At 44.3% G+C, this 18,623-nt stretch overlaps 1 protein-coding gene across 1 annotated transcript; it reads left to right on the top strand.

The window, feature by feature from the left end:
• Window positions 1-4,067: 4,067 nt before the first annotated feature.
• pdlim4 (PDZ and LIM domain 4) lies at window positions 4,068-17,084 on the top strand. The gene is made up of 7 exons (XM_037269566.1): window positions 4,068-4,323; window positions 7,757-7,908; window positions 10,386-10,467; window positions 13,419-13,714; window positions 13,785-13,945; window positions 15,136-15,274; window positions 15,785-17,084. The coding sequence occupies exons 1-7, from the start codon at window positions 4,231-4,233 to the stop codon at window positions 15,987-15,989; spliced, it is 1,128 nt and encodes a 375-aa protein (XP_037125461.1). The 5' UTR covers window positions 4,068-4,230; the 3' UTR covers window positions 15,990-17,084.
• The last annotated feature ends 1,539 nt before the right edge of the window (window positions 17,085-18,623 follow it).

The raw sequence follows: 18,623 nt of genomic DNA, 5'->3' as shown, positions 1-18,623 counted from the left end.
CAATTTCGGGTGTATATATTTACTATGTCAATATCTCCATAATGTCGTGCAGATAAAAAAAAATTGTTTACACAACACATGTAAATAAGAGGTCAATTTGGATTTAATATAATCCGTATCTTTTACACTGGAGGATGCAATTCTTCCACAAACGTAAAGGTGCATGACAGACGTTCATCCAGCAGGTGTCGTTGTACACACAAGAATTTCTTTTACGAGCCTTTACAAGAGATTAACTTGCTTTGACGAAGTATTCTTACTTTCAATTAATTGCTCATTTCATACAAGCCTTTTACAAGCAGGATTTGTCAGCCTTTCCTTCACATCATCCTCACACCCAAGCATCAGATTGTTGCTATAAAAAGGCAGCGCAAAGTACGCGATTACACACGGAGAACTGAATGTTTGGCATGTCACACATCCAGGCACTCGGAAGCTAATCAAAAGCACTAAACACGAAGCAACCACTCACAAAATATGACATGACGTCAATTTTTCACACAAAGGCGTCATGTTTTGGAAAGTCACACATGCCCAATTTTTAGTTTTAGTTCCAAGTTAAGCTTTTCCAGATGTGTCTGGACCGGTGGCTCCTGAAACAAAAAAAAGTTCTAACTTGCCCTACTAATGATTGAAGTTGAACACATTTTGCACGATTTAGGTTCCACTCACTTTTAATGAAACGTCATTACGGCACAGGCCGAAATTGGACTCATTCCCGATTTACAGCTGGTGAGGTACTACTTTCCAGTCCTGTTGTATGAGTAAGAAGACATAAATCAGTCGTCACATTTAGCGACGGGCTACAAGTTTTATTTTTAGTTGACGTTTCAGTTTGTGGTTACAGTCTCTTCGCAAGTTCCCAAGAATTTGTGCTCATTTATTGTGATGTCATCTTTATGAAATAAAACAAGTCAATGCGTGATCCTTTCCGAAGTTTCCAAGAGGGCAAAAAGACCACCGCTGTCCCACCATCATGGTAAAATTGATGGCGTGGGTGCAGCTGTGCTCCCGAGAGAACAGATTCATCAAGCTGTCAAGAGAAGAATGTAAAAAAAAGAAATCATCAAATAAAAACAACAACAAAATGGAGACCAGGGAAAATGTCATACAAAAGTTGAACCAGACCGGACCAGACGCAGCAGCTCGGCCTTTCATGCTAGTTTCATCATTTCGTACAATGAAGATGAATCTAAAATTCCAACAAATCAAACTTTAACAGCCTCAGTCTTCAACATTTTAAGTCCAGAGCAACTTTAGCATTTGGCTAAAGCGTCCTCTCAGCTATGAAGATGTCCCGACCCCGTTTCCACTGCGCCTTAGCGCTAACAAGCCCATTAAACACGTCAATCCGACACCGAGCGGCCCGCTCAGCCAAATGAAGCACGCGCCTGCCAAGGAGCTGACGACGAGGTGAGACGTCGGTCATTTTGTGGTTTTGGGTGAAGGACGCGGACCAAAAAACACAGTTTGACACAAAAGATAGTTTCCTTAGACAGCTTAGCGTTTGCGTTGGACTATTTAAGTAAATGACACACCGGTTTGTGTTTAGATACGTGTGAGTCACAAAGACAGATTTGCCACAACAAGGCTAGCTCATGCGCTAACTGTCAATTTTATTCCTGGGCTAAATCTGTTTATGTGGAAGAATTGCCATGAAAAACAGCCTGTTCAGATTTTTGGGATGAGGCGGATTGTTATATTAAGAATTTGAAGAAGACTTTGCGGTTGCTTTGTGGGGTTGTGTACCGCAATAGAAAAGTCCCGTTAAGCCCTCTTCACGCTGCACTTACTTAGCGTAAAATGGTCGGCCATTTTCCCTCTCCCACCCTCGCCACATCTAGTCAAACAAAAGAAAATGTCTGGTGTCTGGATTTTGTTTTGCATCTCTTGATGGGGTCAAGCTAAAAACTCAACGCTAACTAGCGATAGCATGATGACAATGACGAAACTATTATAGTAACTATAAACATGTTTATCAGGAAACAGTTTTTCTTTCTTTCCAACTTTTAAGCATGGAAGATGCAAACAATGACATCGTTATTCTGAACCGATACAAAGCAGCGCTTATCTCGTTTTGGTTTGTTTAGCCGAATGATTCACCTTCAGCTTATGTTTGTTGTGCCAACTTTACACTTGCGAGGCCTTCAAGGACGCCGACTTTACAAGGAACGAGGGACGGCGCGTTCTTTGGCGTAATGACTTCCAGACGCTTGCTTAGGGCTCTTAGGCATAGCCTCGTCGGGTCATCAGTCGAATCTCTGAAGGGACATGTTTATGACTCAGAGACTTTTTACATGCCAGTCTGAAGTGCCGCCGAACCGCAAACACGACCAGGACGTCGGTGAAAACACAAAGTGGTTTCTGTTTTCTTTTGAGTGAACTGCGGGAGCTAAAATGGGTCAGCTGAGTTTTGGGTTTCGTGGCGGAACCCCTGTCCTCCCCACCTGCCAAGAGTAACAACATGTCTTCATTACACCGAACCCCCGGCGGACCCCTTCAATTTAGGTCAACTCTCGTCTCGTCAAGGAGGTCATGACTCGATGGTTTCGTTTTGAATGCCTTCGACGTGAAGGCGCTATCTGATTGGCGCCGCTAACCTCCCAGTTGATGTCTCACAGCAACGTGGATTTTTTGGATCTTTAGTGATCCACGGGGGATTTTCTCAAGGCGACCGAGTGGGGGGAGGCCGCACTTAAGCCCCGCCTTTGAAAGGCTGCCACGCTCCCTGATTGCTTCAGCACATGTAGAAAGGAGCGCTCGCAAGCCGCCCGTGCCGGATGCAAAGCAAAGTGCTGTTGGACGTCAACGCAACTTGACGGAAAGCAGCTACAAAGTTGAGGTGACGCAAAACCAAAAAATCTGCTTTTGTGGATTTGGCGGCCTGGTAATTTACACGCTGTCAACGTGCAGTCTGAAGACTTGCCAAGTTGCGAGTGTCGTCATGAGTCACCGTCAGTCTGTCAAACAACTTGTAAGAATTTCAACGGATTTTAAAAGACAAAAGTGAGTAATGGCGGTCTGTGCTTGCCACACTGCGAGATTTTGAATGACTACCATCTGAAATGTTATCACGACAGTGACGTGGTGGTGATGCAACACAAGCAAGGCCGCCTCAGGTTAACTCAGAGCTCAAGACAGTCCGGCAATTGTCTGAAACAGATGCTGCGGAATTTCTGAGATCATCCCGCCGCAAATTAAAAAACTCGGTGACTCACTCGCAAGCCGAGTCAAACGATGACAGAATCCAAAAAGTGACAAATGTAAAATAATAATCACGCACTGGCAACTTCAGTAGGTACAAGCCCGCATCATCAAATGAGCTCAGCGTACTTGTTTGGGCCTGTAAACTACTTCAGTGCATTACTTTTCAAATCTATAATACCATTTTTTTGTCGTGATAGAAAACTAGATTAACGGGAAGCGAGACTGAAACGTTTTCTCTTAAGAGCGGCAACCTAGTTAGACTGAAACTGTCATAGAAAGTGGAGTCACATGAACCGTTGCCATAGAAACAAAACGCTGGTTTCGCTATACCAGAATTTACTCCCACATTTTACGCAAAGGTGTAGGAATAAAGTGGATACTAGTGGCCATATTAGTAGGATTAATAGTGATCCCTCGCTACTTCGCGTTTCGTTTATCGCGGTTTCATTACATTGCAGATTTTTATTTTTTCAAAGTAAAAAAACATTTAAAAGTCTAAATAAAACTTCTAAATTGAGGAGACATGTGTCTAACCTGTAAGACAATGTAGTATTGCTCCAAATTTTCGTTTACATTCCTTTAGAAGTCCGTTTTCGCGTGTTAGCACGATTGCGAATTAGCATATTTCCGCTTCTAGTTGGTGACCGTACTTCGCGGATTTCACTTATCGCGGGTGGTTTTTGGAACCAATTATCCGCGATAAACGAGGGATTACTGTAATTGTAGTAGCACTAATATCACTTGTCGTCTATCACGGTGAAAATAATGAGGAAGAGGATGGACTTGTTGCATGAAGCACATAGTGGGAGCCTCCCTCCCGGAGTCCCGAGTGAGGGCGGGCTGCTCGGCCCGGCCCCCGTCACACGCGTCACGGGGGCCTCTTGTTATTTAAACTTGATTCAAGACCTCGGGAGAGTTTTTGTCAGGAGGGATCGCGTCGACTCGCTGCAGCCCGGAGCAGGACTTTTTCTTCCTTTCTCGCGTGGATACTTTTGCGTCGTCGCGGTCTCCACCGGCACCGGCATGCCCTACAGCGTGACTCTCAAGGGACCCTCCCCGTGGGGCTTCCGCCTGGTCGGGGGACGAGACTTCAGCACGCCGCTGACAATCTCCAGGGTACGTTTCGCCCCTCGGAAATGACAATTTCGAGCTACGTGCAAGTTCGACATTTGAACCTAATTGTTAATTCGTTAATCTTATTAAAAGTACTTAACGGGGCATGCTAGCTGTCAGGTGGCGTACAAGTGTATTTTGCAGCGATTCAGTAGTGACGCACATTTTCTTATTGAGAATTATTAAAACTATATTTTAAAGGGGTGTTTATTTATGATGAAATTAGTTTATTTGATAAATTTGCGCGATTAAAAACCTATACTGGCATTAATTAAACTAATTATTATTTATTTATTTATTTAGTTGAATTAAAATCATTTTTGCATTATATTTAACAATTTTACTGACTAATTATGTTTGATTTTTAATTAATTCATTATGACTATTTCAGATATGTTATGTCTTGGTCTCATTTGTATTTTATAATTTGCGTTTCTTTCATTTTAATCATATTGGTTTCATTTCGCATACTTGAATTTCATCTGTGAATTGCTGTCATTCATGGTGTTCAACCCTTTTCTCTTTTTAGCATGGCGCTCGAATTCTGATTTTTAGCCGTCATCAAAACAATTGTGAAAACAAACATAATCCATCCATTGTGGTACGAAACCTCTGCGAACTTTCCCGAACCCCGTCAGTGGGTCAGTATATGGGTCAGGCGTCAGCGGGCTTGGCAGCGGTTCCGCCAGTAGCCACTCGCTTCATCCCGGCCAGGATAAACACATGGCGCTGCCGCTGGCTGCGGGAAAAGACACAGCAGAGGTTGGGAGGGGTAAGGTGGGGGGGGGTTGCTGACATTTGGTTTTCATCATCGCTCATAGGTGCTGCTGAAGGATTCCAGGTGTTTCACTCAAAACCCCCTCCCCTGAAAACCAAAGCTACAGAGCCCACATTTTGAAACATGAACCTGAAACTTCCTTATAACTTGCTCTCACTACCACTTCTGGTATTTACACAATTTGCTTCCAACCGTCAACGTACCACAGCTCTTATTATCTCGGCATGGCCGGAATTTACGAGGCGGCAATAAAAAAAATAAAAAGAAAGCTGCATTTCCGAGAGTAATTTAACCGAGTGGAAGTCGGAGATGTCGTCCCGTAAAACGAGACAAGCGAGCAGCTGGTGCATCTGTGTGTAGAGCGACGTCAATTTCACGATATTTGATTGCGCTTCAGCAGCTGAAGATGTCAACGGCATTCTGACGAAGAGCATTTGAGATATGATTCGTCCTGAGAGCGGCTAGTCATCAAATATTAGCATATATGTTTACCGACAAAACAAAAAGACAACTTTCTTCAAAGCTCATTTCAACATTTAAGCTAGTTAGCCGGTTCTTAGCGTAAAGTGCTAATACGGCTAACGTGAGGTGCTAAAGCGAGACAGCCGCAAACGAGAGGCAAACATTTTCCGCCACCAACGTGATAACTGAGGCATTTGGAGAAGACGTGTTAAATATGACAGCAGGTTGCTGCTAGCACGGACGCAATTGCACAAACACCCCAGCCGCAAACAATGATGTCATGAAGGTGACCTTAGTTTGCAAAAACACAACGAAGCATTTTTACCTTCAGCGAACATTATAGACAAGAATAGATTAGCTCGTGAACTCCATGTCCTTCTACCTTTGAGCTCCGTCTACCACATTCCAGAGGAAAGGACCATGTGACCCATTTCGCTGACATGACCACTTAATCTTCAGCTTTTGGAAGTTTGGGGCCTTTCTTGGCTACCATCATAACCGCTGTGACTCAAATGTTCTCTTCAAACTCAAAGAGGAGTTTAATAAGAATAAAATTGACAAAACAAGATAAAGAACTGATTTAGGCACCAAGATCAAGAGATGCTTTAATAAGGATGTCGTAAAGTATCCATCAAGAGACAGTTGGGTGCCTCAAATTATAAAGCTACTACCGCACAAAGTTTGTTTGTAGCAACGTGATGTCAACAAGCATAAGCTTTAGATCGCACCTCGTCCCCTCGACACTCTGTCATTTTACGACTCAGATTAGACCTACTTGACACTTTGCTCTCTGAATGATGTCATTGTGGTGATGTAGCATTTTAGCACGTAATGCTAATTAGAGATGTAAACGATGACATGTGTCAGTTTCCTCTTTGGATAATATTGACGCTTTTAGATTTCAAACACTATCCCTGTTAGCAATTAGCGGCCTTTGTTTGGGAGTTAAAAGTAAACAATGCTGGCGCCCCCTGTGGCTGCGCCTTTGGAATGACATTTATAGTTATTTTTCTAATTAATGACGTACTTTAGCTTTTAAAGGACTTCAGCATGCCTTGAAAAATCCCAAATACTTACAACTTCATCTTGTTGAAGAAGAATGTCGGTTTGCCTCACAATAAGGCGACACACAAACAAACAAAGGACTAGAGGTGGTGGTGGTTAAATGGCGTGGGTAAACGCTGACCTCCTGTCGGGAGATTATCCGCACAAGCAAGCACTACTTCCACGCCGTGCTGTAGTGTTGAGGTGTCGTGTTTGTTTTTACACGCGCTTACTTCGCACAATGACCTCTCAGTTTACTGGAACTGAGTCACGGGTAAAAGCGGGGGAAAAATAGAGGGAGGGACCGGGTCGTGGGGGCGGCAGTCAGAGGCCGTAAATTAAAAAGTCCACATGTGAACCACACGACTCAGCTATTAGCACTTCACGGAGCGCGAGTCTCAGCTTTTTGGCTTTTAAAACACTTAACGGCTCGGCGCATGAGGAGGTTGCGGCAGGGATCAAATTGGTAACCATCGCTCCGGATTCGGAACCAATTTGCTCAAATTTACACGCAGGCTCGTCGAGCTGAAACAAAGCTGTTAAGACGGACTACTTAAATTATCCGAGTATTCGCCACTTGTATTTATTACGGGCGACAGTACTAACGTTTACTGCCGAGTCGTCGACACGCAGATGACAAGAAGATCGTAAATTCTCACGACTTGACAGACAAGGCGCTTGTTAACTTCAACATCATATCAACTACGTGGCCTTCGGGCACAAGATGGGGACGCGGGTAGTAATTTTGCGTTGGAAAGCGGCGGAAAGGGATGCGTCCCGACGGCGTCTTATTTCCAACTCAGTCCGACCAAATCTTTTATGAGATGAACTTGTCTTTGCTCCATCCTCACGGAGCCGTAATGGCTTTCACAACTTGGCAACAAGCATTAAAGCGGCGCAATTATCTCGCCGCCTCAACGGGCTGCTGCGGAAAGAAAAAGTAGGCCTCGAGTAAACTGTGGCGAACCACTTTGGGTTTATTGGAACCACATCACAGACTGGCGAGAAGTAATGCAGTGGGCTTGCCTAAGCTGGTAAAGTTAATCACTTTCATACCAACTCCATCAGATGGAGAACATTCGTATCACAGAGTTTCACTCCGGGTCGGCGACCTGAACGTATCCCGACGCCTCACCTGGTTCTTGCCTCCAGGTAACGGCCGGCAGCAAGGCGGCCCAGGGAGACCTGTGCCCGGGCGACACCATCTTGGCCATCAACGATGACATCACAGAGCACATGACCCACATGGAGGCCCAGAATCTCATCAAAAACTGCACTCGGCAGCTCACGCTCGTCATCAGCAGGTATCGGTATCGTCGACTCTGAAAGAGTTAAATGCACGAGAGGCTTGGAAAAGTTGAAAAACTGCCCTTGTGACTCGTTTACAAGTGAAAACTGCCAAACTGGCAGACGACGAGGAGTCTCTCTCTTTCTCTCTTCCTCTCTCTCTCTTTAAGGTCAAAGCTCTAAATCAGGAACTTTTCTCCCCATTGTACTCGACTTTTGCTCGAAAGCATCCAACACCCTCTTCCGTCCAAGCAGCTGAGCACGAAGTAGCGGTTTGTCCACGTCGGGATGTTATTTCGGGAAGTCAGTCTCGCTCGTGACAAAGGTGCAGCTACTGTGCAGCTGCAGCAACTTTTCCTCCCCGCACTTAAGATAACACGGCCAAAATGTGGCTTTTAATTCTGCTCTTACGTCAAGAAGACTTTTCATACTGGCGGAACGAGCTGCCGTCGAAGTGGAAAGGACATTATCGAAGAGACTTTCCGTTTCCATCAAAGTATTGCTCTGCTGCCACATGAAATATTTCACAAATAATTGCAGCCATTAGTGCTGACTCACAGGAACATAATCCCAACGGAGGACAACACTTCTTTCCCCAACGATAAATACTCCGAGTCAAAACGGGAGACCTGTAATTTGCCCGTGCTGCAGATGGACAAATATACGAGTTTGCAAGTCTGCCTAGGAACCCAAATTACAGTGCGCTGCGTGGATCCGACCTCTGCCGCGTAAAGCAAGAATGTTTCTTTCGATGTTTCCTCATCTATTAGTGTCATGGGCTACGTTTTGATCGTTGCCCCTCCACAACTCTAATTTTTATACCTCCATCAGCTTATCGGAGAAAGCCGTGCGGTTGCAAAGGCCTAAGAGGCAGATGGCGCTTGGGATGACTGCCAGGCCGTTGGGATGCCCCCACCCCCCCCTCGTTGATGGATGTGCTGAAAGCCCGGACTGAAAGAATGTCTTGTTCATAAAAGGATACCCTCTCTGTGCTTCAAGTTCACTCACATTAGATCAACATGACTAGTTATCAGGAAGATCATCCATCTCCACCAGGGGCAAGTTCTAATTAAGAAAAGAAAAATCTGCTGGTTCTGCCTCTACCATGTTCTGCGTAAATCTGTCAAATCATTTTGCCCTAATTCTTCTCCAGACACGATGAAGTAGATTGTTCAAGATTTTTTTCCAGGGTTTTAAGAATTACAAACAGCGGGCCGAGAAAAGACAGAGTCTGGGTTTCCCTGGCGCTGGGAGATGTGACCTGTGACTCACCGCTAAGGAATTACGCGCAAGGCTGCACCGGACCAAAGCAACACACAACTCCAGTGGGGACAAAAGAAACTCACTTCATCCCCTCCCCATTTCCCAGGCTGTCTTTTGTGCTTAGTAAAATGCCACAATAGAACTTTGGAGCCACAATCCATCATTGATTGTTGTTTTTGGTGTGATCCAGGACTCTTCAGGTCCTATTCCATGAAAGGACACATCTCGATTTCGTTCCTAGCAGTGTGTCTCATCCTCGGTATGACCATTGCCCAAAAAAAAAAACCAGACCTTCAGGAAATTAAACCTGGTCAAGGGCTGGAAAATATAAAAATCGTCCTGGGACTCTCTGATGCTCCTTTAGAAGTTGTTATAGCCCACGGTTGGATTTTGATGCAAAGTATCTTTCCTTCCGTTAGCTTACTGCTCGATAAATCAAGCTAACTTCCTTGGAAGGCCTTTAATCCTCGGGGTCAGACGAACCAAGAGTTCAAGAATGGATGATGAATTTGATGATGCGTTTTCCACTCATGTCTCCGCAAACCCATTAATATCCTTATTGACATGAACATCGTGTTCTCCCCCAAAATGTCAACTCGTGTAATTTCCGTCCGAGTACAAATGGCTCTTGTATATGCGGTCGCCATCGAGACCAAACACTCCAAAAACACCACGAAACCGTTCCGACGCCTCATAAGAGCGCTCTTGGTCCATATCAGAAGTGGCTCCTCTGTGACGTCAACTGATAAATCTACAACCAGAACCCTCGGAAGGCGACGTGAAATGAAACCCGAGCCGAGGGAAGGCGTAAATTATCCGACAAGGCCAGCTCACAGTTTGATGTATCTCGTCGCAGCTGCCAATCACTGAGTCATGTTAGTTCTTGTAAGTCAACGGGACTGGAGTCAATTACAAGCAACCTAAAGATATATGTCATAAGTCATCACCCCCCCCCCCCCCCCCCAACCTTCAGTAGAAGCCAAAAACCACTTGACGGCTCGTACTGTGGAGTTATGACGTGCTGACGACTTTATCTACCGCATCAAGGGGTCAATCGGTTCTGCAGAAATCTCGACACTTGAGAATTTGTCGTCATTTGCTCTGGTTCGTTGTGTCCGCAATCTCTTTTATGAATGGTCTGCAACTGTTTTGACGTTGGAAATAAAGTAGTAATGTGACAAAATCCGGTCTCGCCAGAACGGGGATGGTCATCAAGACTTTTGTCTTTCAGGTCGGGATCAGGAGAACGAGTTTGGTCACCGGTGGGGAGCGAAGACGGCAAGATGAGCCCTTACATGGAACCGGACTCGCAGGTAGATCACAAATTTTGTTCTTTCAAACATTCCCAAAAGTTATTAAAGGTGCTTAATATATCAAATAATAACAATATTTCAATATAACATCAAATCTTAATTATCTGCTTTGTGGCAAGGATATGCTTTGATTGTCTCCATTTCTTTTGTTAATTAAAAGTTCACCATGGGAATCTCTTTTTTTAAATTTTTTCATCGTGAGCAACTTTGATCTCCATTTTTAAAATCCATTAAAACTCCATCCTGCTCTTTTGATGGTCATGCTGATCATCCGCGACAAACCGCAACTTGCCATCTGGGGCTGTAAATTAAGCAAGGAAACTGTCTCTGTTGATTATAAACAGCATCCATAGAAACGCAACGCTGGAGATTCACTCCAGGAATAGCATGTCCCGGGGAAAGCGTATTAAAATAAAAAATGAACACATTCAGCGTTGAAGAAGTCGATTGTTCTCCGATCGTATCGGCTGCCAGGATACTCCTGGCAGAATGAAGCCTATTGCCGATGCTTTTTTTCAAATTTTCCGCTGGTTCTGACACGTTTGGGAAGAGACAATGACGGCTCTGTGAGAAACGTCTTTTGTCAGGGCTCTCGGCCAGGGCGGGAAAGAGCTGAGGTAGCTTTCATTTTCTGTCACCTCATCAATAGACGCTTGAGTATTGTTTTCAGTCGTATTGTTTTGTGGCGTTCGTCAAGAATTGCGGTCGAGTGAGTTGAAATGTTTGGTTTTTTGCGGCAATGTGATTCTGATTTGAAACTGTCAAACCTCAGTCAAGGTCAATTTAGATTTCAGGATGTGTTTCGAATGCCTCTATGGTGCCGGTCGTTTCTGAAACGGTCCATTTCATCATATCCGATACCGTGGCCAATTGACACTTTTTTGGACGACTAAACGGACTTGAAAGCGGCAGTCGTACAAATCAGAAACAGTCCGAAGGTTTTGAGAGAGGCAGTGGATTGCTAAGTTAGCCAAATGGCTAGCTGCCATACACGTCAGTTGCTTTCAAAGACTTATAAGTCTGACGTAGCATAATAGTCTCGTGCTTGTCGGAAATTCCGGTCGAGGTCAAGACTTTGTGGGTTTCAACAGATCTGGCACCGTAGACAAATTACAATTTTTTGTTTGGGTGACCAACAATCCGGCGAATAAAAATGTAGACGCCAGCGTCTCACTCGCTTAATCGTAACAAACAACATTCGATGACTGCCGAGACTTCATCTGCTTAAGACACACGTAGCCCGAGGCGAAGCTAATCTGGAAACAAAATGGTGTCACTGTCATCCATCTGGGCTACTTCAAAAGCGGACGCCCTGGAGGCATCGCAATCACGACATTGAGGGCCAAAATCAAAATTATAAACAGGAAGACCAATGGGAACAATTGGAAGTCATTCAAATGTAGTCAAGTGTGGTTTTATTTTTTGGGGGGGTAATTTCTTTCAACCTTGAGCACGCATGCATATTCCCATGTCAACAAAATGACTTCATCGACTTTGACGTCATTATGGAATTAAAATAACATCATGTCCATCCGCCCACTGTATTTTCCTACCGGAGAGCATTTTTCTCTGGGAAAGTCTCAATCTTTCGTCAGCAATTTAGAATCCAAGTGTCCGCAAGTTTTTCCGCCATCATTTCAAACCTTAGTTGGAAGCTCTTGGGGGTAGCTTGCTGGTCGGTATTAAAAAAAAATCCTGGCGGAACACGTCGGAAATGCGTGGCAGTTCGGAAGCCGCAGCGTGATGCTTTTCCAGGCTCGACGGGAGCTGACACATGAAGAATTTCTGCCGGCAGGGTTGTCCAAAGTTCGGCCTGAAGGTCTTTTTGTGAGCTGCTGCACTTTTTCTAGTGGTCAAATAGTTTTCTGAATGGAACAAGATTATTTGATTCCAAGAATTACCCCCCCAAAAAAAACAGTTGTAGTCATTCCAGCTGACTGTCTTAGCGCTGCAGAATCACTTGAGGGTTTTGGGTTCTTGTGTGTTTACAGGGACCACCGCTGCTTAATCCCCTGCCAGGGAATCCGCTCAAGCGTGGCGGAAAAGTCTTTTAGAAAGAGCTCAACACCTGCAACTGGCTTTATTTGCTTGTTTGTGTTCACCCTTCATCCGCTCAAAAGTGTCCGAAATCCGTCTCGGGTTTCTCTTGATGGGGTCAGGTGGCCCCCGTCTGTCTCTGCTCCCCTGCAGGGCGGGTTTGTGTTTGCTTAGCGGTGCAGAGCGCCATGAGAAGGGGCTTCATTTTCTCCGTCTTCGGGGATTAAACCTCGTGGGAGAACGAGGTAGTGGCTTGTGTGTGAATGTTTGGGTTTCCGGCCAATCAGGGCTGAGCCAGGCAGGGGTCTCCAAACACATGATTTCTATTAAGGTCCTCTACCTTGCCGTTTCTCCCTTTCACGTTACGCCTGTGTCTCTTTGACCTAAGGTAACCTCTTTGCTGTAGAGATGGCTTCAAACTGACTTTGTAGCATTAGCATTAGCATTGCGGAATAGTCTTACATGACTTCCCTGACTCGTCTCTGAACGTCCTAATTATTGTCGGAATGTTTGACGGGATCTTTGAGTTGCTTTGGCTGGATTTTATCGTCTGTCTGGGGCGCATCGGCCGATAACAGGGAAGTTTATTTTTTTGCCGAGATGTAAACTTGCCGGTGCAGAGGAGAGGAAGCTTCCAGAAAAGGCTTGGTTATGGAGGACACGTGCGTACGTGTGTGTGTGTGGTCCCAGTAAGTGTCATGACAGGATGAATTCCAGCTTTTCCCATCTGTTGACATGATCCATCTGGATAAGCCGCCAGTGCAAAAGTATTGGGACACCACTGGAAAAAGAAATTCTTGCTTGTTGAAGAAAAGCTTCACGGACAAAAGTATTGGGACGCAAACACTATACACTCTCAGTCTCTTGAATTTGTGTTTTTTCTTCTCTAACACATGACTTTTTTTTCTCCACAGAACTTCCGTCCCATCACCAGCGGCTACGGCAACTACAACCGCAAGCCATCGTATACCCCCGAACCCCCGCCTCCTCCGCTGCTCCCCGTGCAAAATTATCAACAGCAGCAGCAGTTGCAAGCCACCAACCATCCGCTCAACGGCCATTCCAAGACCAACAACGGGCACGGCAACACCTACGGTAACGGGCACGCTCAGTACAACAACCCGACTCCGCTGTACGCCCCCAACGGCAGCAACGGGGACCGATCCATACACGGCAAAATGGCAGGTCTCAACTTGAGCGCCCCCCACAGGTAAGGATATGACCTACCCCTAGGTCAAGTGACTTCTGAGATTTATTTTGAAGATAAGTGTCTCTCCTAGCCCCGAGCCTCCCGCCCCCTCCCCCGTCCAGAGCCGCGACGGCGTGGACGTGCAGTCGCATGTCTATAAGATGCTGACGGACTTCGAGCAACCATCCTCGGAGCCCAAGCAGTCCGGATCCTTCAAGTACCTGCAGGGGATGCTGGAGGCCGAGGACGGAGGTAAGCAGCTCTTGAAGCTAAAATTGACACTGTTAAGAGAAAATGAAAAAAATAAGGAAAATGAAAGGAAATTCCTTTCTATAGTTGTTCCATAACGAAGCGATGCCCGAGCAGTCAGACGCGAGACGCCGAGCACCTGGATGAGAAAACTCGTTTGCGTGTCTGAGCATTAGTCACGTAACGACATAATAAATCCCCGTCTGTCTCACTGACATACTTTTCCTTTTATAGACGGTCGCGGCGAAAGAAAAGGAAAACATGGAGGAGGAGGGGGAGGAAGATGAGGGCTCTTTAAATAACTCTAAAAAGCATTTAGGACAATAAAGTGAGAAAAATGGCCTGTCTTAACCATTGGAATTTCCACATGGGATATTTGTTCATCCTAAAGTTCAACAATGCAAACGTTTAATCATAAATAGTCATGGCTATCTTTTGTACGAACCCAATTTTCAAATCTTGATTTAGACCAGTTCACTTCAATGAAGTTCCGCATTAGTGCAAATAGATAGCATGTCTCGTTGAGATAAAGCACACGGCGACCGTCTCGATGGAGGACAAAGTCCATCATGTTGACGGACAAGTTGAGCCCCCACTGAGAGAAGGATTTGCCTTTGAGGGGCTTTGGGAACCTAAGCAAACACAGGGGCCTGTTTACCGAAATTCCACAGACTGCTGGAGATGGAGTCCAAGTAGACTTCAGAAGTTGTTCTGCTTTTCCTGTGTCAAAAAAAAATGTCCTCCCTCTCTATTTATGTTAGTTCGTAGTAGCTAGCCAATGTAGCTAGCTAATGCAGCTAGCTGACGCCATACCGCCGCTCAGTGCTTGATGGAAACAAAGCAAAGAATCTCCCAAAAGGGGATTTTCCGTGGTTTCGCAAACAGATAAAAGCAGTGTCAGCGCTTCAGACGAAATTTGCTTCCCTCGAGATAGCAGACATGCTCAAAACAGAAGTGAAAACAACGCCGTTAGCGTGCGACCGCGCTAACTGTGCGTTGGCAGACCTTTCCGCTGATTGATGGTCCATTTCACGTGGCGTGCGAGCGCTTTGGATGTCATTGGAAACGTGAAACCCGACAATGGATTTGATTTTGTACTGCAATGTGAATGCAACGCATGTAAAATCATTTCTGTAAAATGTATCATTTACAGTAAAGTGGTGCTGTTTTCATTTAGATTTTTTTTTTTGTAGGTGTGTCTCCGACAGATAGAATGAGAAGCCTGAAGTCGCCGGTGCGATCGCCCGTCCCCAAACTGGGAAGCCCCCTCCCCAGCGGCGTGTCGGGCCTCCAGAAGCTCCCGCAGTGCACACGCTGCACCAACGGCATTGTGTAAGTTCCCCCGCGCTAGCTGCTAGCTCTTTAACATTTTAGTACAAGCCAATTCCATTTAACATTGAATACTGAATACTGTTACTCAGTTGGTTTGACATGCACCAACAAGCAAAATGACCCAGTCTTATTCATCAAGAAAATTGTGAACACACACACAAATACAAAAGGTGGTACCAAGCCCTCCTGCTTGTGAAAGCAGGTCTAAGTAAGCACTGATGTCATGGCCATGAATTACTCATTAACAAGTAAGCATGATAACAGACACACACACCCTCTCATACAATATGTGTGTGTGTGTTGTCATCAAATTGTTTTGATTCCTGTTTATATTAAGTGTAATTCCACTGTCATCCACTAGATGGTGGCAGACATTTTAGTTTGACACTAAATTTGAAAAAATAAAAAGTATTTCTGCTTAACATAAATGAATGTTGATGAAATCCTAACTCATTACTTTAGCTATGTTATATCTTTAACATGTTTTTGAACCGCCTCTGTTCCCTGCAGGGGCACCATCGTGAAGGCCCGCGACAAGCTGTACCACCCGGAGTGCTTCGTGTGCGACGACTGCGGCACCAACCTGAAACAGCGCGGCTACTTCTTCATCGAGGACAACCTGTACTGCGAGACGCACGCCAAAGCCCGTGTGCAGCCTCCGGAGGGTTACGACGTGGTGGCCGTCTACCCCAACTCCAAGGTGGAGATCGTGTGAGGCGGACGCAGGACCCCGCGCGGACATTTTGGCAGAATGCTAGCTTGCGTTAGTTTTCGGGGCTTAGGGGACGTCACTTTTTCCTCTTTGTAGCGGGCGATGCATCACAGGCGTGTGTCACTGGGAGCGTCGGTGGAATGTCGACGTGTTGTTTGGCTGAACTCTAACCCGGGCTAAACGGCTCCATATGCAAGCATGCCAGCGCCGCCTTCGCAAGTGTAAATAAAAACGCCAGCAGGGGGGAGAAGGGGAACAGTTTTTCTTACTTTTCATTTAACGCCACATTTCCCACGCTGCGTTAACCCACTCAGATTCTATTCATAGATATATTTTTTAAAATATTTAATTTGGGAAGGGTGGTTTATCACTTTAGTCAAGACTTTATGGGGTTAATTTTTTTTGTTTCCTCTGATTTTTTTCCCCCCTCAATTTTTGTTTTATTTTTTTTTTTAAAACGCTAGTTAGCCCAACTTATTAAAGAATAAAGGGAAAAAAAAATAGTTTTTTTTTTCAACGCATTTAGTATAATGGGGTCAAATGTATGCAAATTTTCAGGGAGATTGCTTATCCCAACTTATTGGTGACTTGAGATACAAGTTTAATTCCCCACATTAATAATGTTTTGTCATTTTTGTATTTCAAGGCACCACTGTACGTAAAATAATACAACAAATAACAAAAACCATAGTCATCATTCCGGGGACTATTTTTTTCTCGCTAAACTACTTTCATAATGGAGAATGAGAACATTTTTTTTCTAGTGTGTAAATGTTGAAAAATGTATATTGTTGCCAACTGTGTGCACTGCCATCTCCTGTACTTATGTTATTGTCTTGTTGACACATACTTGTCGTTGTTTATTAAATTATTGTCATTCCAATACTCTCAACACACATAAAACAGTTTAGAAAATAACACAATATATGCAGTTATTGTGATATAATCGCTAGAATGTGAATATTAAGGCTTAATTTCATGTGGAGTCCCTCAAGGTTCCATCTTTCAAGTGCTGACATCATTTCCTTGCCAACTGCCTTTCTGGATTTTTTTTGACTTTGTAATTCAATTAGTTGATTAAATTTTGTTGCAAAAATGGTTTGAATCTCTGATCCATGACTAATATGTAAAATGATATTTCTATTTTTACTGACAACCCTCTTTATTATTTCTAATGAGTCTTCTGTTTTTCCCGCCTAAATTGTAGAATTTTATTTTGACTTAAAAATATACACAAATTTGGACTACGATTGAATTATTTGTTAATGGTTACAATAAGGGGTGTTTTCTGAACTTTCAGCGTATCAGTGGGAACCACACACACACACAATGAGACACACAAAGGTGTGACACAGTGGGCCTTTTGTGTTTGTGTGCTGACGTCACTGCCTACTGGACCGCTTTATTCTCTTGTAATTCAAGACTGTCACCATGGTAACAGTGAGGAAGTCATTTTTATTTTGTGTGTATTATTCAGTGATTTAGTGACATCTAGTGTTAAACTAATAGATTTCAATGACCTAAATTCATGCTTTTTGAAAAGTCCACACACAAGGCTCCCACTTAGAATCAACCAATTTACGAGTCGCTATTTTCGTCTCTTTTGAGGATCCGTAGCAGAAAATGGCGGCGAGACACGTCGGCGTCCTGCACGGTGAGGCGGTAATTTTAATCTGAACAACCAGTGCATCAAGGTCATTTTGCATGAACGTGAGAAATTTTGCAAAAAAGTGCGCATCACAATAGCCTTTAGGATATTTTCTTAATATGCCAGTGACTCGTGTCTTAATCGAAATCGTAATGCAACTGTAGGAGATGTTTTGGGTGTAAATGTACAATTTTAATTAAACCAGTTTAGTGCCATTTACATGGCTTTTTGGCGCCGCAGTGTGGTCAACAAGGATCGGCGCATTGCCCGAAGCTACATCAATTTTTATTTGCAGATGTTAACTACAACCAAAACCGAAAATTGTAAACAAATAACAGGTTATTAGTTCACCACATATCACGACAATCTCATTGTCTCTTTATTAGACTCGTCAGTTTATTCTCACAATTCTGATCACTATGAAAAAATTGCTGAGAGGATGAAAAAATGACACGCGATACTTGAACAGGCATGTCTCACGTCGTTTTGCTATGTACCACCTTAATTATGAGGTAAAAATGCTGAGCAATATCGCCCTCTTTTGGTGTCACTCAGTGGCGCTTTTGCAGACCTACTGAGGGGCGGATGATGAAATGACCTACACAGTTGCATGTACCTGAATGTCCCACAATGTTTGTAAGTTTGTTATTACAGCTAGGTGGTTACTTGCAGACTGATGTTGCCTTCAGGGGCTGTCTGAAATTATTCACTCCACATAAACGCATCACGATTTGGTGGTTTGTTTTTTTACATTTCGTTTCAGTTATTCCCTCCCGTATTTGCACCTGAACGCCACACGATGTTTTCGTGAGCTTCGCTCATAACATTTATCTGTCAAGTAGCCGCCTGCAGGGAATTAGAAATCATCCAATTTCTCCATCATTTTGCAACACAACTTTCCTCATACAATTGAGCGCCTTGTCGAACTGCTGAGATAATGAAATGGCCCACACTGTTGCGTGTATCTGAACGCCTCACATCCCAGCAGA

Source organism: Syngnathus acus, chromosome 14, assembly GCF_901709675.1.
Source record: "Syngnathus acus chromosome 14, fSynAcu1.2, whole genome shotgun sequence".
NCBI classification, from domain to species: domain Eukaryota; kingdom Metazoa; phylum Chordata; class Actinopteri; order Syngnathiformes; family Syngnathidae; genus Syngnathus; species Syngnathus acus.
This window is presented reverse-complemented; position numbering and strand designations above follow the sequence as displayed.